The sequence below is a fragment of the Aulonocara stuartgranti genome (genome assembly GCF_965226115.1).
Source record: "Aulonocara stuartgranti genome assembly, chromosome: 4".
NCBI lineage: Eukaryota > Metazoa > Chordata > Actinopteri > Cichliformes > Cichlidae > Aulonocara > Aulonocara stuartgranti.
Window position 1 is genome coordinate 22,582,476 of NC_138942.1, and position 26,354 is coordinate 22,608,829.

The following is a 26,354-nucleotide window of genomic DNA, read 5'->3' on the forward strand; positions in this document are numbered from 1 at the left end:
GGGTGCAGGACCACCACCTGTCTTTTTTTGCTTTGCCCTTTTCTTGGTTGCTGTTATAAACAAACAAACAGATTATTTCAGGGACTCTTTTCAAGAGACTAAAAGCAATATAAGTGATAAATATTACCATTCTGTAGAATATTCTTATATTTCACTTTTACTTGTTCCCATGTTCTAGTGGGTCCTGTCGTGGCTCTAATGTGAAAGAGGATATAATGTAATATAATATAATATGATATAATGTAATATAATATAATAAATTTACCCTACTGCCTACTGGTGTTGGCCAGAGGGGCCGATGGCGCGATATGGCAGCCTCGCTTCTGTCAGTCTGCCGCAGGGCAGCTGTGGCTACAACCGTAGCTGCTTCCACCAGTGTGTGAATGTGAGAGTGAATGAATAGTGGCATTGTAAAGCGCTTTGGGTGCCTTGAAAAGCGCTATATAAATCCAATCCATTATTATTATTATTATTATTAAATTACTTACTAGTTTAATTTGTCAGCAACTTTCTGCCAGCCCTCTCTCCTTGCTTTTGCAGCCTTTGCAGTGTTCCCTTGCGTTTTAATTAAACTCTGAAACTCCTGAAATCCCTCAATCAAGAGTTCTTGCTCTGCTGCCGTAAAATACTGAGCGCGCTCCTTCGACATTTTCGCCGACCAATCAAAGGGTTGCCGATCAATGTTTCTACTATCGATGCGTAGCCCCTGTTAAGCCACCCAGTGATCTCACATTACTTCATCCAGCTATACTAATCGTCAACAACAGGTGTGTTCGAAGAACCGGAATAGCGAGCTCAAAGTTAGCGCGATGATTTGATCTTGGATGTAGTAAGCGAGGTACGAAGAACGGACCCCAGGTGGAACCAGATAGTCTTCCACAGCACACCTGGTTGGGAAATACTGCCATAGTGGACAAAAACAAATGAAGACAACAAGAAATAATATAAAGAACTCTAGGAAAACCAGGAGAGAATGCCAATAACAATATTTTATGTGACTCAAATACTCTTTAGACTTTTGACAAATGGAATTTTTTGGCAAATTATTACAGCTGATTATTCAAAGGTTAAAACCCCCCTTTGGGCCACAATAAAACAGCCACTTAGGTTTCACAGTGATGTTGTTAATCATTAACATTTCACGGTTTGCCAGATTCTTAGCATTTATGGTGTGAATTCAGCTAATGATACTTGTCTTTGTTGTTTTATGATAGTTTAAACACCTTATGTTATGTAGGCTACACTGCAGAGAGATGTCCTGCAATAGTAAAGGAAAACTCAGAGTGACACTCAGTGTTCATTTAAAGGTGTAGATGTAATCTGGCAAGAAAATGTTTTACAATCTTTCACCGTCATGAACGTGTGGCAGATAAGTGGTGGTTGAATTCCCGTCCAATTCACGTGAGCTACAGCGTGTCTGGCTAGCATCTGCAAACATGCACAAACAAATCCCTGCTTACAGAAATGCACCAGTGCACACTTTCATCTGTTCAATCGCACACACTTGCTGACACACACTCCTGGTTCCCCCACGTTTGGATACACAGCTTGCCTGTGGATGGAGCCAGTGCTGGGTTAAGCTAATTACACAGCTAAACTATCGGCTGTGAGTCTCCGTTAGAGGACTGCATGTGACATTCAGTAAATGCCAACCAGTCACTGCACTATTAGCGGGGCTCTATATGTGTGTGTGTGTGTGTGTGTGTGTGTGTGTGTGTGTGTGTGAGAGAGAGCATTTACAGGCAATGAGATGGTAACAGAGCAGTGGATACTAACGGCATCTGTTACATTGAAAATGTCAGTTGAAGTGCGGGAGCTTCAACTTTCCACTTTGCAGCCCACTTATTTATGAGTCCTTCTGTGTGCGAGTGTGAAAAGCGAGACAGTGTAAATGTTTGAGTCTGTCTAAAGTTTGTTTAGGTCGTCCAGGCGCCTCCAAGGTCCTATCATCAGTGAAGCGTGGTGTATTGAACCGCCACCACTCCCCACTGTGTCCTCTGTGTGTTTGGTTATGCTTGGGTTGCAGTCCTATTGGAGATGATTTAACACTTTAAAATTGATCTGCAAGCAACACGTTCTTTAAAAAAAACAAAAAAAGCCCATCTTCTGTTTTCTTTTTCATCTCTTCACTTCTCACTGACTCGCTTTAAAAAAAGGCTAAACATCTTACCATTTCCCTTTATTTGTCTGTTTTTTGCCTGTTTTTTTGTTTTTGTTTTGTTTTGTTTTCTCTCTCTCGCCCCACAGCAAGCTGGATGCCTTCATCTATGACGCTGCAGTGCTGAACTACATGGCCGGTAGAGATGAGGGATGTAAGCTGGTGACCATTGGTAGCGGGTAACTATCCCTATAATTCAGTTATTTGTAGAGTAATCCTTCAATGAGTAATCATGATTACTCATTAAAAGCATGTTACTTACTAAACTGAAGCTTCGTATTAGCTTAAGCTAAACATTAGCGGTAGTGGCTGACTCTATCCTCTGTCTCTTAATTTAAAAAACTTTCTTTGTAGCTTAATAGAGTGGTGTCACAATTAAACATGTACACAAATAATTGTCTTTAGAGGGGAGTGCAAAATTTTGTTGATCTTGTTGGAAAGTATGACCTCACTTTCCATGTTATGCAACGTGAGAATGATCCCAAAGACACTACCAATGCAGTAAAGCAGACGGGGAGGAGAAAACAGTGGAACATAATGTGGGATCATGCTGACAGAGAACAGAAGAAAAGAAAGTCAACATCCAAAGAGGAACTTTGACCTTCAAGAAGCCTGAAGAACTATTCCTGAAGACAACTTAAAGAAATAGCAAGAAAGTTGCCTAAGAGAGGTCAGGCTGTGTTGAAGAATAAAGGTGGTCGTACCAAATGTTGACTTTGAAGATTATTAGAATTGTACAAACTCTTTTTTGCCCTGTTTCAATAATTGCTGCACCCATTTCCCATTTTACTAGCAAAATGAGGGGTTGCACAGCACTGTATGTTATTGAAGACATTCGTAATTAGAGTTACGCTATATGCTATATTTGTGTATGTGTGCATGTGTATTTCAGGTACATCTTTGCTACCACCGGGTATGGGATTGCTCTACAAAAAGGTTCCTACTGGAAACGACAGGTGGACCTGGCTATCCTAGCAATTATCGGCGATGGTGAGAAACACATACACAGCACTCTCATACAAATTCAAAGTGCATGACACTACCCACAAAGGCAAAAGGTTACACTGCCAGTCCTGTAATTCACCCGCCACACACTCACATGCAAACATCTCTGCTGCCTTGTCTGTGCCTGACAACACAAAGGGAAGGCAGTGAAGTATAAATAGTCCTTTGATGTTATTCTGGAGACAAAGGCTGCTCTAAACAGAGGGCAGAGTGTGTAAGTTATTCTAATGTATTCCTCTCTGCAGCACCAGATGTGTGTGCGTGTATGTACTCTATCTGAATTACCAGATTCCTTTATTACAGTTGCCTCAAAAGTTTTTACTTAAACAAATTTCTTACTGCAAAACAGCGCGAACACGAGACAGCCAGAGCTCTTAGTGACAAGATTCATTTACATTTTACATCGAAAGCGTTTTGCTGATGCGAGCGTTCACAGCCACTCACAGTAAGTGCACTGAAGTTGATTAAATGAACATTGGTGTCACAATAATCCCCTCTAACTGAATCTTATCAGGGCTTCTGAGCATGCAGGCCACACTCCATCATGTTTCCATAGCTGGATAATTTTGATAGGAATCAGGCTCTGTGTTTTTGTTTTGCCTTATTTTCTCCTGATAATTAATACTTCTTTGCAGTCCAATCTCTTCATACTTCTTTGCACCATGTGTTATAGCTTCTGGTATAAACTAGTTGTCGTGCACCCCCACCCACCCACAAACACACACACAAAGAGAAAGACAAATGCCAAAAAGATAAAGATAAAGGTGAACAGAGCAAGTGAGAGGGATAAAAGGAAATGGCACGAGACAAAGACCTAAAAAGAAAGTTTGTGTAGCAAGAGGAAGGAGAAATGAATGAAATAGTGATGACAGCGTCAGAAAAGAGGCAGCGTGCACGGAGGTCAGAGAGAGGTAAAAAAAGAAAAGAGGATGAGGCACAGGGCATGGGACAAGAGCAAGACAAGGAAAGCAAGTGTGTCTGGTAGAGATGGGAAGTGACAGAAGGGCAGGTACTTGATAGATGACAGTGACTTGTTGTCTCGGCAGATGCTACATGATCAGATAGACAGAATGTGGGCGGAAAGCATATGGCATTTCATGGGCAAGGAAGAGACAAAGAGAAGATTAATCTGGAGAAAAGTAGAGAGGGAAGGGAGGTGAAGAAGGAAAAGAGACAAAAAAGGAGGTGGCCTGGAAGCCAGTGCCACACTTCGTGTAGTGGTTTTTAAAAACAACAACAAATGTTCACATAAAATACATATAATTAGAAAACTGTAACGTCCTGTTGTCTTAGCAGCACCTGTTTGGCAAGTTCTCCACACTTGTGCTCTTACCATTTTTTTTCCCATTCTACATAAAGCACAGTGCTGAACATATGCATTTCTCATTGCATTTCATATCATCAAGTCACGTTTGGGAATGGTTTAATTTTGATTTATGAGGTAGGCTTATTGTAAAACATAGATACAAATTTTGAAGGAATCTGCTGAACTGGACTGACACATAAAGTCTGAGCTGCTCCATGCTACATGTTTTTTAAACCCGACTTGTAGGGACTTGTGTTCCTGTGTTCCAACCGACTGAACACCAGACTATAGCTTGAGCCGTGTGACTACTGAAACGAGAACAAAATCTGAATTTCAGCAATAGTTTCCCCTCTGGAGAAAAAGCAACAGCATGAGCAGCAGCCTTTCCCTTGAATAGATTAAACAAAAAGTGGAGACAAAGTCACCTGTTGATAACAATGTCATTCACCTTAATTTGCTTTTGAAGCCAGTTCTCGGCATGCCATAATTTCATTTAAAAGGTAGCATGGCTACGTCTAGTCATGTATTTGCAAGTCTGACATGAGATAAATGTTCTTCAATTGTACCAACAGGCTAATGATGTCTTATTGAGTCTGCACCCCAAAGACATCTAGCTGAACACCACCATGATATTTGTCTTTCCCACTAGCAGCCTTAGTTATCCGGCCCTGAATGACACCGATTGGATTAGCCACGCGCCAAATGTCACAGAGGAAGCCGGAAAAAGAGGGGGAACAGAGGGAAAGGAACATAGAGTAAGAAATGAGGAAAGATAAGGTCTTTATTCCTTTGTACCTTTTTTTATCCACATTTAAGAAACATATATTTGCCCTGTTGGCCAACATAGAGGAGACGGTAAGCCCAGTGACAAGTGACAGAATATAAAGGTGCTACCAGCCATTGAATTTATAGATTGCCTTTCTAGGGTAGAAATGCAGTATCTACATTCTTTATACTCAATTAGAGTTCATTCAGGACCACTAGTCAAAAGAAAATGATTATTTTTAACTGCAAGAATTTATATTTGGCTGTACTCTGTGACTCTGTTGTAGGAAAATTAGGAGTGTGGGCTACAGTGAGGTCCCAGCGCAGAACACCAAGTATGACATTGATTATGTGCAACACAGAATAGGAAAGTGCAGTTGTTGAAGTAGTGGGCTGCAAAGCGGTTTGCAGAGCATGGCAATACTGCACGCCGTACAATCCTCAGTTTCTGTCTGTATCAAGGATCTCACCATTGGCCTAAAATAAATTTGCAGCAGCTTTTAAGTTAACAGTAAATTTCTGACTTGTCTAAACATGGAAATCCTGTATGCCATTATGTTTTTGAGCTATTTGGTAAAGGATTTGTTGTTTTCCTTTCAGGTGAAATGGAGGAACTAGAAGCCCAGTGGCTCACAGGAATTTGCCACAATGAGAAGAATGAGGTGATGTCCAGTCAGCTGGATATTGACAACATGGCAGGGGTCTTCTACATGCTGGCCACAGCCATGGGGCTTTCCCTCATTACCTTTGTCTCTGAGCATCTCTTCTACTGGAGGCTTAGATACTGCTTCACTGGGGTCTGCTCCGGCAAGCCGGGTCTTCTTTTCAGCATCAGTCGGGTAAGCACCCATTTTTGTAAGTATTTAGGTTGCATAAAAATGAAATTCTCTATGAATCGTTGAGGAGCTTTTTGCATTTCCACTGCAGGAGTCAACTGGAAAGTAAATTTTTGGTTAAATCATTTTATCCCCCAAAAAGTCCCTCTACTGAAGCGATGATTTTGACTCTGATATATTACTGCTGCTGATTCACTAACCCTAATTGCAAAACAGCCATCCACTTTCAGCCGACGCACAACTTGAATGAACTTCATGATCACTACTGTTACTGTGTCGTCCATCTCTCACTTTACATACTTCTGCATTACAGCCATCTACTAGCATGGTGGTTTGTTCTATAGCTGCGCACCATAGGGTTAAAAACAGCTTTTGCTGTTTCATGTGATCTTTAGTTTAAGTTGCTTGAAAAACAAACAGACGAAAGAGATGCTTTTGGTGAAAAAGTAGCAGCTTAGAGGGTTAACAGCGGATGTGTCCAAGGCGATGAGCTGCAGTGAAGATTGCAGCTAGACTCGTGGGCTAATAATGTATTATTGGGGTTAGACAGCTCTCTCTTAGTTCTATTTTCTGTCAGCAGAATAAAAGAAAAGAGCAAACATGCACACATACGGGCAGGGAAAGAAAACTGCTGATAAGCTAAGAAACTGAGTTAAACAAGGGAAAGGCGGGACAGCAATACAAAGGAGGATGAGAGGCAGGAGCGCGGGGGGGAGGGATCACGAGGCGGACCTGAATATCGACAAGATAGATCCTAATAGATCCTAATTGCAACATGTTTTTTGGGGGGTAAAATGATGGCAGCTCATGCCAAATCAATGTATTTTCTCTCATTTTTCTAAAAGGTCAGCATTGTCCCCTATTGTGTATATGAACATACAATGGAGACGTGTGTCTCTAAAAGCAGCAAGTTTCTTTGCTCTCATTTTAAAGCTGTGTATGTGAAAGTTAAAAGTGATGTTCGTGCACTAGTTACTTCAAAGCCATTCTCAATAATAATTTAAAACAAAATACAACCTTAATTGCCCGTTTTGTCACGATAAGCTTTGCAAAGTGTGTATTGAACCAAAAGGTTGTTTGATTTCGGGACATGATAAATGTTTTCTGGGAATTAATTTGTGAACTAGTAAGTTGTCACAGTGGTGAAAGGATTTTTTGTTCTTTTATAAACAGCTCTTTGGCTGTTTTAGACATTTAACTGTCAGCTGTTGTTTACTCAATACTTGCTCATTCAATAGTTTGTCTTAAGGTTCAAAAGTCAAACTGATGGTAGTTTTTGTTGTTTACTGCTTTGCTTACTGCTTTGCTTACATGAGGCTTATGTCACATTGTGAATACTTCTAAGAGAGATTCTGGAGATATTAGAAATCTAACCTCATTAACACTGGAATTCCCAGCTTCTACCGTTCTACCTTTAAAAGCCGGAGAGCAGTCAAGTCAAGAAGGCTTCTACCTGAGACCCCCGCGGAGTCATCATTTTGCGTTTCTACCTTTAAAAGCCGGAGAGCAGTCAAATGCTGGAAGTGGAAGCTAAATTGGCTAGTCATTCATATGTATATTGGGTCGTTACCTAGGAATTCTGGAGGGAGGGGATTGGGGGAGAAATCAACACACATGAGTCTAGGTCCTTTGTTGCTGACATTTATTGATAAAAACAGTAGTTTCATTTCATGTTATTTCCTTTTTCATTTCAAGCAAGGAAGTGGATGTAGTTAGTAAGTAAGATATTTCAGACATTCTGACACAGAGGAGGAGATACTGGAATTATAATTAGTATCTATGCATGCATTTGTGATTTTGTTTGACCTTCCCATTGCTCACAATTTGAATTTGTTCACACTGCAGATGAGTGTCTCAGTCCCCAAACAAGCTCTCTTTTTCGGTGGAGAAGCAGTCTCCTCATCCGCAGTGAGTGTGGAGAAATCAACACACATGAGTCTAGGTCCTTTGTTGCTGACATTTATTGATAAAAACAGTAGTTTCATTTCATGTTATTTCCTTTTTCATTTCAAGCAAGGAAGTGGATGTAGTTAGTAAGTAAGATATTTCAGACATTATTCTGACACAGAGGAGGAGATACTGGAATTATAATTAGTATCTATGCATGCATTTGTGATTTTGTTTGACCTTCCCATTGCTCACAATTTGAATTTGTTCACACTGCAGATGAGGAGACTGCTTCTCCACCGAAAAAGAGAGCTTGTTTGGGGACTGAGACAGCGAAAGATGGCACAGTGTGGCGTGAAGAACATGTGGGGACCCGTCTCCCTTTCACCCCTATAGAACCGTACGCTGCAGATGGAGAGCCAACGGCTAAGGCCAGGAGAAGTATCTTGAGTCGCCTTCAGAGCTTCCTGTGTTTCATCACTCTTGACATGCTTCGTAGCATTCAAGAATGGACTATTCAACATGCACAGCAAACGGAGCATGTTTGTTGGTTCATGGACCTCCCTGAACTAATGGCATTTATTGCTATTGTCATCTTGCGGGGGGTTTACAGGGTTCCATCTGTAAATGACTGCTGGTCAGCAAACCTGGGAAACCCACAGATAATTGGAACTATGGCACGAAACCGCTTCCAAGACATCATGCAACACCTACGCTTTGATGACAAGTCCACCCGCTGTGATCGAGCAAAGACTGATAAGTTCGCAGCAATTTCCAGTGTGTGGGGATCATTTGTCACCAACTGCATCACGTGCTACAACCCTGGTCTACATATCACCGTTGATGAACAGCTTTTCCCATCAAAAACTCGGTGCAGTTTCCTGCAGTATATTGCCAGTAAACCGGACAAGTTTGGGATCAAGTTTTGGGTGGCTTGCGACCTAAAATCCAAGTACATTTGCAATGTCTTCCCATATCTTGGCAAGGACCCCAATCGTCCCACTGGGGAGAGACTTTCCGAAAATGTAGTTATGAGGCTGATGGAACCATTCCTGGACAAGGGCAGAAATGTTACCACTGACAATTTTTTCACATCGCTTTCACTTGCGCAAAAACTTCTTAGACGGAAAACCACCATCCTCGGCACAGTCAACAAGATTCGCAGGGAAATTCCTCAATCCACTAGACAGACAGATCGCAATGAATTCACCACTCAGGTATGTTGCAGGTCTTTTGTGGTTCTATGTTTATGTGTTTCATTGTGTGTAAAAGGGCTATGGAATTAACAATTTATCTTATTTCTTAGGTGTTTTCAACCTCTGCTGCCACGCTGACGGCGTATGCGGCCAAACGGAAGAAGACAGTATATATTCTTAGCAGCATGCACAGCGTGGTTCAGACCGAAAACACTACCAAAAGGAAGCCAAACACTGTCACCCTTTACAACAAGACAAAGTGTGGCGTGGATGTGATGGACCAGATGGTTCGGGAGTACACTGTCCGCAAAGGAACACGGCGCTGGCCAGTTGCCGTGTTTTATAACATGATTGACATGGCAGCACTGAATGCACATGTGCTGTATCAAGAATGCACCGGGACGAAGGAAAGACGGGTGGACTTCCTGGTAGCCCTTGCAACCGAATTGGCTCACTCTCATGTAGCTGCGAAGAAGGAAAGAAAAGAACAGTTGCTTCGGACACAACCCTCCACACCGAGCCCTGGAAAAAGGGCCACGTGTCAGGTCAAACACAGATGCAAAAAAAATCAGGCCACTGTGCGATGTGTTCACTGCTACAGGTACACATGTGGTAAATGCAGGCGACAGATACCGTGGCAGTGCCAGGATTGTGAGTGATTGCTGAAAATGTTGTAATGTACTCACTCAATTTTTGTTATTATTTGTAAACATGTGTACAAACGGTTGGTTTTTTTTCTATTTTCATCAATAAATGTCAGCAACAAAGGACCTACATGTGTGTTGAGTTCTCCCTAAGATGGCATACTGAAACACTCCAAGTGTTTGCAAGTAAACCTGACAAGTTTGGGATCAAGTTTTGGGTGGCTTGCAACCTAAAATCCAAGTACATTTGCAATGTCTTCCCATATCTTGCTGGTACTATTGTACCAGTGCTCTGAATGGTGCCACAATGGACCACTGATCAACGACCACTGAACGACGGGGTGATGGGTTGCAGTGTTGCACTCACTTTTTATTATTATTAGTACATATGTGTACAAATGGTTGGTTTTTTGTACTGTAAGCAATGGGAAGGTCAAACAAAATCACAAATGCATGCATAGATACTAATTATAATTCCAGTATCTCCTCCTCTGTGTCAGAATAATGTCTGAAATATCTTACTTACTAACTACATCCACTTCCTTGCTTGAAATGAAAAAGGAAATAACATGAAATGAAACTACTGTTTTTATCAATAAATGTCAGCAACAAAGGACCTAGACTCATGTGTGTTGATTTCTCCACACTCACTGCGGATGAGGAGACTGCTTCTCCACCGAAAAAGAGAGCTTGTTTGGGGACTGAGACACTCATCTGCAGTGTGAACAAATTCAAATTGTGAGCAATGGGAAGGTCAAACAAAATCACAAATGCATGCATAGATACTAATTATAATTCCAGTATCTCCTCCTCTGTGTCAGAATAATGTCTGAAATATCTTACTTACTAACTACATCCACTTCCTTGCTTGAAATGAAAAAGGAAATAACATGAAATGAAACTACTGTTTTTATCAATAAATGTCAGCAACAAAGGACCTAGACTCATGTGTGTTGATTTCTCCCCCAATCCCCTCCCTCCAGAATTCCTAGGTAACGACCCAATATACATATGAATGACTAGCCAATTTAGCTTCCACTTCCAGCATTTGACTGCTCTCCGGCTTTTAAAGGTAGAAACGCAAAATGATGACTCCGCGGGGGTCTAAGGTACTACCCCGAAATGACTGCTCTCCGGGGGTGTAAGTGTTAATGAATTTTCAGCATCTTACTGATTTGAACTGCTGAGAGTTAAAGAATTTGTGAATGTGTGTTTCCCCTTATTGTTGACAGATGCTATTAGAGAATTTTTAATGTAATATTTCTAATTTTTTATTTTAGAGAAAACCCCAAATGTGTTTTATAATGAAAGAAAGATAAACTGAATATGCTTTCAAACTGTACTTGCATTACAATTACATGGTTACAGTGGGTGACTAATTTTGCATTGGATTCTGTGCATCTCATTCCATTGAATCTCTCCCGCCCTTTTCATTTCTCCTTCCTTTTTCACCTCTCCCTTCCTTCGTCTTCATCCATGTATGTAAATGCAGGGAATCTGGAGTTGCATCCATGGAGTTCACATTGACATGAAGAAAAAGTCAGACCTGGACTTTAGCCCCCAGGACAAAATGCTGAAGCTCATTAAGTCGGCCAAACAGATGACCAACATGTCTAACCTGGGTGGCTCCCGCATGAACTCGCCCAAACGAGAGTTCATGCACTCGGCTGGTCCTATGATCATGGACATGATGGCAGAGAAGGGGAACTTCATCTACGCTGACAACCGAAGCTATGCCCCCAAAGATATGATCTACGGGGATGCTGGCGACCTGCAGTCCTATCTCGCTAACCGCCACAAAGATCATCTTAACAACTATATCTTCCAGGGAGGTCAGCATCCTTTGACCCTGAATGATGCCAATCCCAACACAGTGGAGGTAGCAGTAAGTGCTGACGCAGTCCAGACTAACGCAAAACCGCAACGCACGCTGTGGAAGAAGTCGGTGGACACGGTTCGCTCAGTACCACCCGGGCCCTCGCCGATGCCTGACATGCTGATGCCAGACCCACGAATGTCAATGAAGACTCAGCGGTACCTCCCTGAAGATGCAGCCCATTCTGACATCTCAGACTGTTCTAGTAGAGCAGCCTCCTACAAGGACCCAGAAAACAACAAGCATCTGAAGCCCAAGGACAACTTAAAAAAAAGATCGGTGACTCCAAAATACCCAAGGGATTGCAGTGAGGTGGAGCTGTCCTACTTAAAGACTAAGCAGGTCAGCGGCGGAACCAACCAAACTGGGAGAGGAGGAGGAGGAGAGAAAATCTACACTATCGACTCAGACCGGGAGCTGAGCCTCCACTCAGACCCCATTCACTACCGTGAGAGCCGCGGTCTTGCTGCGGACGATTTGGAATACCCCGAAATCTACTCCGACCACAGTGACAACTATAGGAAGTGTGAGCAGCCCATAATTCATCTGAACTCCTCGCCTTTGCATCATACAGACTCAGATCTTCTACCAGATCCAGCCTACTCAAAACACTACAACCTAAAAGAGAAAAACCTGTCCCCGCATGAATCCATTGATCGCTACAAACAGACACACTGCCGTTCCTGCTTATCCAAAGTGACTGCTAGCTACCCACCTGCAGGGCCGTACTCCTCTACTGGTTCTGCCTCAGCTTCGGGCACACGTTCACCTTATAATCGGTGTGAAGCGTGCCTCCACACGGCCAACCTGTATGACATTAGTGAGGACCAGCTCCTTGCAGACCCTTTGGTCAGCCCTACCATGCATCACCAACAGCAGCAGCAACCGGATGAAATGTTTGGTCTGTACTGGCCACAGACAGATGGCCCGCATGTCCAAAAAAGAAATCGCTTGAGGCTGAGTCGTCAGCACTCCTTTGACAACATCATGCTTGAAAAGCCCAAAGATGTAGATCTGGGCCGACCGGCACGCAGTGTCAGCCTCAAAGAGAAGGATCGCTTCTTGGACTCCACGTCTGACTCGCACTATGCGAACCTCTTTGGTATGCGTCCCTACTCTGGCAGACTCTTTGGCACTGGGTCCAAGTCTACGCTGTTTAACCACAACCTAGAGGAGAGCAAGAGGAGCAAGTCCCTGTACCCAGCCCATGGCTCGGAAAACCCTTTTCTCAGTCATTCGCTGAGGGATGACACCAGCAGCAGACTGGTCCATGGGCGTAGCTCCTCTGATATTTACCAACAGCTTTCAGTGGCTCCCATCAATACACGCAACGATGCGAACAATCTCCGCTCTTCTGTTAAATCCACCACTTCATTTTGCTCACGGGACGGGCGGATAGCTAATGACATGTACAATAAAGAGCATGCGATGCCTTACTCAGCCAATAAGACTAGTGCATACCCAGCCCCACGTGGCGTCCTAAACTCAGCCCAGTTCAGCAATAGACGGGTGTATAAAAAAATTCCCAGTCTGGAGTCAGATGTTTAGTTGATATAAGAAATAATGTGTTCTCTCCTTCTTACTCCTCTCTGGGTTTGTATTATAATTTATCAACTATGTTATCCAATAAGGGATGCCATAGCCACACTACGATTTCTTCTCTTCAACATTGTAATCCAAACGAACTTGTGCCCACTTGGGTATGACGGTATTACTACTACTCTCTTGATATCACCATTTCTATCCATTCTCTCCCATGTACCAGTGAGACAGCTATAGGGCTAGCACTCTGCCATAAGGTATCCTTGTGTAAAGAGGAGGGTAATCATTAATCCCTAGGTTTTTAGGAGTAGAAAACGACATAGCCCCATAAGTGGAACCAATATGGTACCGTATACGTTAGAGTAACACAGGGCTCCCTGCAATAGCTTTCAGAAAGGAATCAGTTGATTTGGCATTCAAATGTGCGAGGAGGTGGTGAGGAGGATGAGAGGAATTATATGACAGTGGAATTAAAGGAAGCGAGAGGAAGCTCTTTAGCCACTGTCCACCTTCCTTCTCACCGTGTTCCTTTCCACCTTCACTGTCAACCTTAGAGCTCACCAGCTGAAGGGAAAAGGCTTGACAGAAAGACCAGATGGGCAGGCCAGACATGGAGGCATCCCAGGAGGGCAGGGGCGTCACAGAGAGCTAGTCCAACGGTCTGCTGCTTGTTATGCTGACAAATATGGGCACTAAGACACCTGGCAGTGGAAGAGGAGAGAGAGAGTGAGGAAGGAAGTGATTGGCTAACTGGCACATAGTGGAGCATCAAATAGTTTGTGGCTGTTTGATAGCGTGTTCTTGTTCAGAATACAACTTTGTATGTTCAGCCCACGCTGAGGGACGCGACAGTGATGAGAAGCTGAGAGCGATGCAGGTGCTTTTAATGAATATTGTTTACAGACTGACAGATAAAAGGCATGCTGACAAAATGACTGATAGAAAAGGACAGACGAGCAGGGAAACCTAAGGCACTTGATGGGCATTTCATTTGTGGCTCTGCACAAAAAAACAAACAATAATTGCGAAGTATTGCTTTTATTCTCTTGAACTATAAGATTTCTTAGGGATTCTGGCATCCGGATCCCCCTATGTAGGATTTTAGTGTTTGCTTATTTGGTAGCACAATAGCCATTAGTTTAAACCTCCCACATTTGCTTTTGAAAAAAAAAAACCTAAAAGAAAAAACAACAAAGCTTACTGAAAAATACCTTCATGAGTAGCAGATTATTTTGCATGTGTTGATTTCATTTTGTGTCGGAGAAGAGAAAATACACATATACACTCTAAGACATATTTTACATTTTTCTAAAATTAGCTGCGTCTTGCCGGATGCGGTGGATGGCTGTGTGCACCATCACGTGGTGATCCTCTACCCTCTTAAATCTGTCATGATTGACGTAAAGGTGGAAGGGAAGAGAGCAAAGATGAGATAAACAAAATAAAAAAGGTTAAGCGCAGCTGTTTCCACCACCATCATTTTGTTTTTGGTGGGCAATAATGTGTGAGTTTTTTTTATTAATTATTATTTTATTATCCACGCCACTGAGAAACAGGGTATTAGCTATGAAAAACACCAATGATTCCTTCCTTCTTTCATCTTTCCTTCTTCCCTTTCTCCATCAATATGACATCACTGGAGTGTTTGATGTCTATAGAGCTAATCTGAATCATTTTCTGTACTAAAAATTGAACTTTGGTTGGTTCGTCCAGCCTCTGCAGTTTAGCTTGGGATTACGTTCAGAATTTTCGATGATTTAACTTTGTGTGGAACTGTTGATCTACAACAAACCAGGGCTTTTGAGGATGTGAAGACTGCTTGGGATGGATCCCTTGTTTACCTTCGAAGCGTTGTTTGGGAGGGATGCGGGATGGGATGGGTGTTATGTGGTCATCAATTACGTATCCATCCATTGGCATGGAATAAGTCGTGTGTGCGCGCATGGCAGAACTTGGGTAAGCTTGAACTTTTTAACCAGAACATTTGGTTCTTAATCTGATTGTGTATTTTTTTTTTCGTTCATTCCTTTTTTTTCTTTGACAACACTAAACTGAAAAAGACTTGCACACGCATAGATTTTTTTTTTCCTTGGTAGCATCATGCTTTATAAAATGTACTGTCTAAAGAAAAATGTCATGTAACGATCTTAACTGACTGATTTGCTTGATTGATTAGATTTACAAAAGCCAAAATTGCTTCAAATAATATACCTCAGGATGATTCTGTATGTTTTAGGGGGGCGTTAATAACAGTAGCAAGAGCTGTAGGATGTGCCGCAGAATTTCTTTTTGTTTTGTTTTTTTGTAGGAAAAAAAAAGAAGGGGAAAAAAAAAGACGAAGAAGAAGCGGCCATAAGGCAGAATCAAACTTTTCTCTTTTTGATGTTTACCAGTCCAAGGTCTTCCAGTTCAGCTCTCTGCCTGAGCTCATGCAACCCAAGCAAAGATAGAAGAGGAAACGAAGGAGGGAGTGAAGGGACAGCGGTAGGGGTGGGGTGAGAGGGGGGCTTAGATTGTTTTCCCAGTGTGTGGGATGTGCTGTATGCAGCTCCACTTCACACTAAGCTGAGCACCCTTCACAGAACGAAGGATGATTCTTAAACATCCAAAATCTGAAATGCTACCCTTATAGTTCCTCCTCTCCATGACTTTGAATGGCAGTTGACTGCATTAGCCACTGTGTTTCGATTGAAGCTCCATTTTTAACCACTGTCATATCGCCCTTTTTGTACTCTTGGAATACCGCAGTGAATCTCCCCCTAGCTTCCCAATCAGCTTACCCAGTGTTGACTGAAGAGCAAGATTTGTCCTTTTCTCTCTCTCTCTTTTTTTTGCATCTTATCTACATATTTATTACTATCATATTTATCTCCACATGCTGCTTGTGTGAGCTGACAAGTGAACAATATGCACATGTAAAAAAAAAAGAAAAATATCAAATGGCACCCTTGCGTTTTATGAACTCATCGCAATTTGTTCGTTTGTTCTACTTTTACAGAACTGTCATGTAAACTGATGATGTTTTCTGTTCAAACATACACAAAGAAACACGCACACACACACACGCACACACACACACACTCTCAGACACACTCTTGTGATGACAACCCTGCTATTTTTTAATGGCAAAAATGTATTTTAATTACATTTAATGATAACTAATGAGGTGATGGCATGCAACCCCAGATGTAACAACTTTAATGTTTTGTTTCTTTTCTTCGTTTGATATTTTTGTTATGATGTTATGATCACTAATGCGTTGTAACCAGGTGTGATGAGTATATACATATTTGAGAGGAAAAAAAATTTATCTGTGTTTAACACAATGAAGATGCTGCTGCTGTTTTGGGGGAGAGGTTAAAGACCTGATCCCAGTGCAACTTTCTCATTGGCTGGCTGGTCATTATCAGGCCATGTTTTTGGCTAGTAGAGTGGTTGGTCACCGGTCAGGGCTTGGCTTATTTTGGTGGGACATCTGTGCTCTTCCTCCAATGGCAGGTGAGAATTACTGTATCACCAGCTCTGCTTCTCTCTTCCCTCTCCTTCATGTGTAGTCAGGATTTCAACTGTAATGAAGATAGAAGAAGAAGAAGAAAAAAAAAGCAACCCTCAACTTTGAGTCTGCTATCCCTCCAAAGATACAAGACCTCTTTCTTTATGGTTTGCTGTAAGAATATAGCTTTTCTTTCTTTTCTTTCATTTTTTTTTAAAGAAAAAAAACATACTTCCTCAAAGACTTTTAGGGAACTATTTTGAATATATTTAGAAATGACACCTGTATACATCGCTTGTAAATTCATACTGAAATACATCATCATGGAGAATTATAAATGATAAAGAGTAAAAACAATATTTTTTGTGTGAATTTCACAAGAGCTCTTCTGTACAGTGGCACTGTTTATCTCTCTCTTTCTCTCTCTCTCTCTCTCTCTCTCTCTCTGTAGAGCGGCTAGAATAAAATTTCACCATTCACAAGGTTTGTTGTCCTGTCAAAATTCCCGGTAAGCACAACAGGCTTTGCGTCTTCCTCACCTTATATGGAAGTAACCTCTTTTGTCAGTTGAAGATAACAGCTGATTCTACACGAAAGCCATTCCTTTCACAGCTAATGGTATTACCTCTACTTCTGTTAGATAAACAAAAGCGGTGCATGCTGGGTTACAAATATATGATTATTTTTATTTTTTTATCAAGAATGTCAGGAATGAGGGTTGCTGCCTACAATATCCATCATTAATTACTTCCTCTGTGCACCTGCCACCTGTGTTTTTACATCTTTAGAAAGTCTCGTATTCATTTCGTAATTCTTGATTTTTAGCAGTAGTTTCACTTATCGGTTAATAAAGAATACCGGTAGCAATTTGCGCTAATACTAAAAGGCCTAAAATTTGAGTATACAAATGACAGCATGCTAATTTCTATGTAATCTCTGTAAGATGGTGTTTGCAAACAATTGTGCAAACATGAGATAAGAGTTTAGTACAGCTTCCAGTTACTACTGACCAGTCATGGTTAAGCAGACATTCATTGCATCCATATAAACATATAAACTGTTCTTAGGGTGAGTAAAACCATTGTATTTTCCAAAATCCAGTGTCAGAAGCACTGGCTACTGTCTGACAACAGCATCGTTTTATAATATCTGCATTCATTATCAATGACCAGTGGACAGAAGAGGAAGTTTTTGCCCAGATATCAATGCAAAAGTTATGCGCGTAAAAAATATTCTTTGGACTCCCCAAAACCAAGCTTTTCAGATTTTTACGGGAATATAGAGCTGACCATTTAGATGTCTGTTGGCAACAGATGAGCTCATAGCTGAGAAGCTGCACAGGTATTAAATACACAATGATATGAAAATAATAATACTATTTACCTCAGACCCGTAGCTAGATGCTGCTTCGGGTCAATCTGAAATGATTTCTCTGCCTCCTCAGATGATGTCCCAGCTCTGCCAATAAAAGCTCAAACTGCCTCATTGACATCCTGAAATATGCACGAAAGCAGACGTGATACAGCTTCAGCTCCTGGATCAAACCATGAAACTCTCCCCGCTGCTGTCTTCTTTGGATGAACCCAAAATCTCAGTTTCTTCCTTTTCTTGTTTAGAAAGATCAGGATAAGCTCATCAATGCTCGATGTTGACTTGATTTTTGTTAGGATGAAATTGACATGCTACGCTAAAAGTTTGCATCCAAAAAATTTGGAATTTCGTGTTTTTGTCACAAGTGTGAGTAAATGTCTTAAAACTGTAACCACAAAGTCACTGAAAGTCTGCAGATTCACCCAGATTGATTTCAATAAAATAGTTATACTAGTTATTTGTTTTCCATAAAAAGATTATCTTATCTGAATTGCTGCTTTACTAGTTAAACCAGACTAACAGTCTTTAAACATTTCCACTATTTTGTCAATTGTGTACATTTAATGACCAGGCAATTGTCATTAGTAACGGTAACAGCGTTGTAACGATAGAAATAGCAATTAGTTAGATTACTCGTTACTGAAAAAGTAACGCCGTTAGTAACACTGTTACTTGTAACGCCGTTATTCCCATCACTGACATGCAGATGATAAATAATACACAAAACTACACAGATCATATCATCTATATCCAGAACACAATCATTGCTCACATCTTAAATAAATCCTTGTGTATTCGCAAATTGCATAATGCTTTTAGATATCCCAAAGAGCTTCAGCAGATACTGTAGCCCTAAAATAAAAAATGTAAAGTAAATAACATCAGTTTATTTTGAAGCAAATCTCCAAAGTTGGAAACTCAAAGCAAGATAATTCAGTTGTGTTCTTACCACTGGGGAAATTCATGCTGAAAACCATCCCTTTACAGTGTACAGAATTTTTGTTGAACTGGAGTGTGTGTCTAATACACTTATACTTAGAATATAACCCTTTAACAGCTCACTTTGTATTAAGTTTTAAAATGATTACATTAAAAGATAACAAAAAAGACATACAAAGACTTATTAAAAAAAAATCAACAAAAGTAAGTACATTTTATTTGTATAGGAGATTTAGAACCACAGTGCTTAAGAGAAAAGATAAATAAAAAAATAAAAGGATTCCTAAAAGTTCCTAAATAGGCTTCAACTGCTGGATGGACCTCTTATGAAGCAGATCTTAATAATCTGAGGGAGTGTATGGACACAGCATGTCTACCACAATTTCAGGCTGTCATTGGAACTGGTGCCACTCTATGCTAGAATCTCTATTGCATGGTGAGTCACAAGATCATAAAAATGATCTCAGTCATTCAGTATACATGGTACTACAGTAGTCCAGACCAGATGCTCTAAAAGCATGCATAGCCCTTTCAAAATAAGATGATTTTCGAATTTGTGTCAAAGATGATCCCAAAGACAGCTGCTCAAATATTCAATTACACAAGTCTGATATTGATATCAGTTATATTAAGTGATTAGTGAAGACCTAGAACTCACGTTTCTCTTTGCAGTCCTCATCTGACCTCGTCCATACGTTCTCTCTTGTAAGACTAAAAAGTAGAGCTCAGTCTTTGGCATTTTACTGAGGTTTTAGTGCAGCGACATTGCCTGCCTGTCACAAGCATGGACACTTCACTAGATTTGGTTCAAGAGGCTGGTTTGAAGATGAGGAACATGTGAGAGGCAGCCTCAAAGACAGCCAGAAGCACAGAGGAGGGGCAGTAATTGAAATGGGGGTGTCATTCATCAGATCGCACAGAGGCAGCCACAGTGTGGTCCAAAGAGTGCTGCAGAGGATGTCTGAGAGGGAGTATATGTGTGTGTGAGTGGTTGTGTCAGCCAGCACAACAAAAAGACCGTGGCGCATCATTCTTCTTTGGCGGAAGGGCAGATGAAAGAAAGAGAAGAGAGAGAAAAGTGCACTCGTTTATTTTGTCATTTTCTATTCTCCCCCTTGGTGCTCAGAAAATCACCTCCCGTTTGATTTAGGGAGACAAACAATTGGCGTGACGTGGAACTCTCATCCTCACCATGTGTGTGTCCACTGTTTTTTTTTTCAAAGCTCTTCTGTGCCATATACTGTACATCCAGTAGGAATCTGTCTTATTACCTCTACAAATATATGCATACTCTCCCATTAAAGTTCCCTCGCGGCAACAAAAGGGTGAAATAGCTCAGAGGTAAAAGGGATCCGAGTACTATGGTTTAAGTAACTATACCTTCCCATCACTCAGCCATTCACACAAAGGGATTCATGCTAAGGGCAGCCTTTGAAGAATGAATGATTCTTTAGATTTTTTTAATGGCATATTACTTCAGCATGTGAGAAATGCATACTTTGAAAGATGCTAAATTTTGCAGTACTCAGAGGATAGTCAAATAGGTGAAGGATTTTATTGAAATATGTGCAAACATACACTGAAAACAGACCACAACTCAAAAAGTCAATATTTGGTTCTCCAACACAGCCTGAGCTCTCTTATTCAAGCTGTCTTGTGATTTCTTTAAATAGGCTTCAGGAATAGTTCTCCAGGCTTGATGAAGGATATTCAAATCTCTTCTTTAGATGTTCGCTGCACTTTGTTTGCCTCTCTGTCGAGATAATGCTACGATATGCCTTTCCTTTATGATGGACAGATTTTCAGTCCAGCTCTTGTATGATTTGGCATACCTCAGCCTTTTCGCAGTGTTTCTCTTCCTTAAGCATGGCTGCCTGACAGCCACCCTTCCACTGAGACCTGTGTCAGGTTTTTCCTGAATTTTCTCCTATTTCTTAAGGACATGACTTCTAGATTCGTTTCATTTGCTGTAGATATTTTTAGGCCTTCTATCCATCTATCTATAATGATCTCTGCATACACGCGTATATACTATGTGGATAGTTAACAGCTACCAAAATGAAGTAGGTACCTCTAACAAGAAGCAAAACTATGTGCAAGGAATGCAGTTTGTTTTTTTCATTTTTTAGGAAAAATAAAATTGTTATCTTGCTAATGTTTACATTTTAACTGTCAGATGCAATCATTTATTGTTTTACTGTTGTATTACTTTTACATTTTACTAGTGCTACATTTTACTAGCACTATATTTTACTCGATAACGTGCATGGTTCTCATAGCTTCAAAGATAGAAGGAAAGAAAGGCAAATTCAATCTGGTACGTACTGGAGTGTAACTGTGTTTCTCAGCTGGTAGCAACTGCTGTCTGGTTGAAATGGGAAAAAAATGGGGCAAAAGAATTCAAGTTAAGCATATAATAATGTTGTAACATACTTATTAAGCCAATGCTGCCCTCCTTTAGGTGCACCTAGTGTCTGTGCAGCAAGATTAAGTTCTTTCATAGCTCAGTTTTAGGGTTATCTTAACCTTTTATGGCAAATATCATCGAAGTAAAACCCACAAGAATGATTTGGTACTGCATATTGCAGGGGTAGGCAACTCCAGGCCTCGAGTGCCAGTGTCCTGGAGGTTTTAGATGTGTCCATGATCCATCTCAGCTGATTTAAAGGGCTAAATGACTCCTCAGCATTTCTTGAAGTTCTCCAGAGGCCTGGTAATGAACTAATCATTTGATTCAGGTGTGTTAACCCAGGGTGCGATCTAAAACCTGCAGGACACCGGCACTCGAGGCCTGGAGTTGCCTACCCCTGGCATATTGTATCATCAGGTTTTTTTTAATGTGATTTTACTCACATGCACTTTACTCCAGAAAAATGCTTTAGAACATATGTTTGGACAAAAAAAAAGAAAAAAAGAAAAAAGAAATGCCCCAACATGCTGTTTTCATGTGGGGATTTTCTCCAATTTCAATTATAATTTCTGGCATGTAAAGCTTCGCATACTAACATGACAGCCCTGGGAAATATTTGCACATATCATAAAAATGTTATTGAAATGATTATATAAAAAAGCTCTTTTCTAAAGTGTCAGAGTATCACTAACTATAAAGCCATTTTTAAGGTACTGCCACAGTTTGAGGTACTGCTGTAGTACGTAGATGGTATGGGGTCATTGAGTAGGGTGGGTGGTTATGATGACCACTGATTGCTTGGACTTTGTCAGTCCGAATCTGATTAAGAGCAACACAGACAATTAGAAGCAAGTCTGATTATAAAGTGAATATCAGCATGTACTTAATGCGTGGCTTGGGTGCTGCAACTGATGAAGAAATGCTTTTGTGTGAGCACGTCTGAGCTAATGTTTCATATTTGTAATGACCTCTGAAAATGTGTGTGTGTGTGTGTGTGTGTTGTGTAATATGTCTTCACGCTGTCTCGGGCTTTAAATTTAGTAATAAAGTTAATTGGACCTTTGGTCTCCACTGCACATAACAGTTTGACTTGTACTTTTGTGTGATGTCGGCTGGTTTGTTAATGCTGAGACTTGTATTCATCTCAGGGGGAATCTTGATTGAGAAGGAAAGAAAAAGCTTAGTTTGTGATTTATCTTTATTGGGACGGCGAATGTTTATGTGCAAATTCAATCAATCAATTTGAAATCTTCATATCTTTCTAGCCAAGATGTTGGATTTATGAAGCACCAACATCTAAGAGTTTTGAACTTTTCTTAAATATTAGACTAACTTAGCTGATAATATGGATGATGGAGACATGGAGAAATACGATTTTTAGGGTGGGTAGTGGGCAGTAGAGGCTTATTCCTTAAAAAACATTTATCACTAAATGATTCTATTTGCTTTGTGTTGATTGCAAAGGCCACAATTCGCTGGATGTTTCTGGGTGAAATCAGTGGCAAAGTGTGTTGCACTACCTGAGCATAATTGCTGTAATGGTTGCATCGTGTGCCTCCAGTAAGTTCATTACATGGCCACTTTATGCTTACCATTAAGGTGCAGGTTGGTGCTGCAGTATTCTCCGGAACAATAGGTGTCGCCACTCAGACAAAACCTCCACATCAGCGCTAGTATAGGAAGAAAAGAAGTCAAAACCAAAATCAAAGAAAGAAATTGTTTTGTCAAAGTTTTTTCAAAAATTTTAATTTTTAAAACTGTTGCAACATTTGACTTTGTTCATCTCTGAGCTTTTGTACCAATATATCATTAAAAAAGCGATAAAAACCAACACAACCCCACTTTATGTAACGTTAATTTGATGTTAACTTTGTGTCTAGAAAAAAAATGTTGTAAAGTAACGTCTCGTGCACTTTGAGAACATGATATGATGAGATTTGTTTGTTATGACTGCCTTGGAACCTTAGAAGGGTTAGAGTAGGGGCTTTAAATGTATGCAGTTTAGAATTAGGAAGGATACACACACACACACACACACACACACACACATATATATATATTATAATATATATATATTAGGGCTGCACGATTAATCGTTAGAATATCGCGATCTCGATTCATACTTATGTGCGATCTCATTTCCAAATGACAACGATTAAAAAAAAAGAAAAAAAAAAGACAACGACGATTGTACCGCATTTTGATCCGGGACGTAATCTGCATGAAAACAAGCGCTCACTCTTCCTGCTCAGCAAATGACAAGGGCGGAGCCTTATACCACGTGATACAGAAGCTGTGCCGTGTGATGCTAAAATTAGCAGGGAAAAAACAACGGAGAGCACGTCAGGGATGATGAGAAAGTGACAGGAGAAAATCCGTTCCGGTCAATCACCCAAACATCAATAATGGGAACCTTATACAGCGCTTCCCTATACACGTCGAACTCCCGCAGGCACAAAGAAATTAAGGAGGCTATTACTTATCACCTGACCCATCAACACTGTTTTTGTTTTTATGTTCAGTCTCAACTGTTACGAAGTTGATGTGCAGTTAATAAGTGCAATAAATATTTATACTGGAAAAGAAAATCGTGAGAGAATCGTGATCTCAATTCTAAGCCAAAAAATCGTGATTCTCATTTTATGCAAAATCGTGCAGCCCTAATATATATTAGGGCTGCAACGATACTCGTATCGATATTGAACCGTTCGATACAGTGCTTTCGGTTCAGTATGCATATGTATCGAACAATACAAAATTTTTAATTTATTTGATCAACTTTTCTTCTGACGATGCTGTCTGTGTTGAGAGCGCAGTGGATCTGCGTTCGACTACTCCGCCTAGGCTGCACTGTCGAGCGCAGATCCACTGAGCACAGCGCAAGCTAGCAAGACAGAAGCTAAGCTCGTTGCAACATGGCAAATTGAACCTCATTCAGATCTGGGCCCTATTTCAGGAAGCCGGTTTAGAAAACTCAGAGTGAAAAATGATACTCAGGGTTGAGTAACCCCGAACTGTCCAACTCGGAATATTTGGTTTCAGAAAGGCTGATAACAATTAGTTCAGTCAACGCGGAGTTGCTTTGAATCACCTTGTTGTTGAATTGTGCTATACAAATAAACTTGCCTTGCCTTGCCTTGCCTTAACCCCAAGTTAAGCGCGCGCACGAGGATACATAAAGCCCTGATTAGTGGAGCACAGATTAAGCGAGTCACTATGGAGACGGAGGGAAAGAAGGCGCGGTCAATGTATTTTACAGCGCTTGAGGCCGAAATTCTGATGGCAGCATATGCCGATAACATGCAAATTCCGCGGAAAAAAAGTAACACAGCCTCAGCTGCAAAAGAAAGTGAGCATGCATGGCAAAACAAAGCCGACAGAGTCAATGCGTGAGTGTTAATTTAAACATTGATCTAGGGATTTCCACCCATTTAACACGTTATTTTATTATATTATATTTTCTTTTTTATTTTATACATTTTATTTTGTGACGTGATGTGAGCGCAGGTGCAACCCAACAGGCCCCAAACGTTCCTGGCAGCAAGTAAAAATGAAATATAAAAATATAGTCCAAACAGGTAAGGTGTAATTGTATTATGAGCCATAGTGCTTGGTCTGTTTGTCCGATGTAAATCAATTGCAGTTAGAGGCTACATTAATTTTCTTTCTGTAAGCACTTATTGAAATTATCTGAGCACATTACAAGTAAATATTTGCTTACTCTGTATGCTCAAATGTGACCCGTTATAGCCAACAGAAAAAAAAGCGGAGGCCCGAAAAACAGGTGGGGGTCCTCCACCACCACCACTCACAGAGGCTGAGCAGTTGGCTTCCACATTTGTGATAATGTTGGCAGCATCACATATATATCACAGTGCAGAGAACATAAATTAGCATCCATTACTGTAATGAAATAATTTGTTAGTTTGAAATGCTACAGGGAACTATGTACCTGTACATTAATGCTGTGGAAAGACTTCCTGTTCACATAGTCTCCTTCATTTACTGAAGGAGCAATGATTGGAATGTGAGTGCCATCTATACGGCCAATCATCTATGAAGCGCCTTGAGGCGACTTATGTTGTGATTTGGCGCTATATAAATAAAATTGAATTGAATTTAATCACGCCTGGGAACCCTGAAAATAAATGTAAAATTTAAGTAGTAGTTCAAGTATCACCACATCATGTATTAAGTTTTGTTCATCCTGCTACCTGCAATTTTGTGGAATCCCTCTTTGATGAATCTTGTGGGTCTATGACCGGGGAACACCACAAACGAGTACAGGAGACGTTTCAGTGCAACTGTAACATTCCCGACTGCCCGACGGACGGTAGCCTTGGAAACGTGCTCAGCGTCACCAATATTATACAGAAAGCTCCCGTTTGCAAAAAACCGAAGTGCGATACAAATAATATGTACAGAACTGAGAGGATGTCCGCGATGTGTCACATGAGCAATATTAGGCCTGAGGATGTTATTCAAATAACTTACAGATTGTGCTGAAAAACGGTAACGTTCACACAGGAAATCATCAGGAAATGATAAAATGTCGGAACGCGCTATAATCACTCTCTCCCGGCGGAGAGCTCTGCGGAGAATTTGGGCTTCAACATCTACTGGCTCTTCAAGGAAGGGGCACGCCATGTCTGACACTTCCTACAGTCAGGTTTCCGACAAAGAGGCGGAGAACATCAGGGTTAGTTGAAGTAAACCTGCTAGGGGGCAGGTTAGCTTCACGGAGTGTGTCGTCATAGTAACTCACTCAGAATTAATCTAAACTCGCTTTGTGAAACCGAAAACCCAGAGTTTTCGTTAACTAAGGGTATACTTACTCAGAGTTTGCACTAAACCGGCTTTCTGAAACAGGGCCCTGGCCTTTGGAACTATTTTGGTTTTCATGTGACGTATGACCCTGATGGTAAG

The 26,354-nt window shown here is 40.9% G+C and overlaps 2 protein-coding genes and 1 long non-coding RNA gene across 3 annotated transcripts in view; 2 read left to right on the plus strand and 1 right to left on the minus strand.

Moving 5' to 3' along the window:
- grin2aa (glutamate receptor, ionotropic, N-methyl D-aspartate 2A, a) overlaps window positions 1-15,717 on the plus strand; it is a 170,167-nt gene extending 154,450 nt beyond the window's left edge. Inside the window, exons 12-15 of the mRNA XM_082529530.1 lie at window positions 2,248-2,337; window positions 3,051-3,148; window positions 5,835-6,073; window positions 11,290-15,717. Coding sequence (XP_082385656.1) covers window positions 2,248-2,337; window positions 3,051-3,148; window positions 5,835-6,073; window positions 11,290-13,221 — 2,359 coding nt within the window. The 3' untranslated portion in view covers window positions 13,222-15,717. The remainder of the gene's footprint in view (window positions 1-2,247; window positions 2,338-3,050; window positions 3,149-5,834; window positions 6,074-11,289) is intronic.
- The window catches only part of LOC309704415, a 356,545-nt gene that overhangs the window by 138,568 nt on the left and 191,623 nt on the right, over window positions 1-26,354 (minus strand). The gene's annotated exons all lie outside the window — the stretch shown is intronic.
- LOC309704370 (piggyBac transposable element-derived protein 4-like) lies at window positions 7,452-9,923 on the plus strand. The gene is made up of 2 exons (XM_082529479.1): window positions 7,452-9,174; window positions 9,264-9,923. Exons 1-2 carry the CDS (start codon window positions 8,446-8,448, stop codon window positions 9,810-9,812), a joined length of 1,278 nt encoding a protein of 425 aa, XP_082385605.1. The 5' UTR covers window positions 7,452-8,445; the 3' UTR covers window positions 9,813-9,923.

Excerpts from the sequence above, each read along its gene's own strand:
- LOC309704370 (XM_082529479.1), top strand. The coding sequence starts at position 8,446 with ATGCTTCGTAGCATTCAAGAATGGACTATTCAACATGCACAGCAAACG. Across the intron at positions 9,175-9,263 it reads GCAATGAATTCACCACTCAG|GTGTTTTCAACCTCTGCTGC; the intron begins GTATGTTGCAGG and ends CTTATTTCTTAG.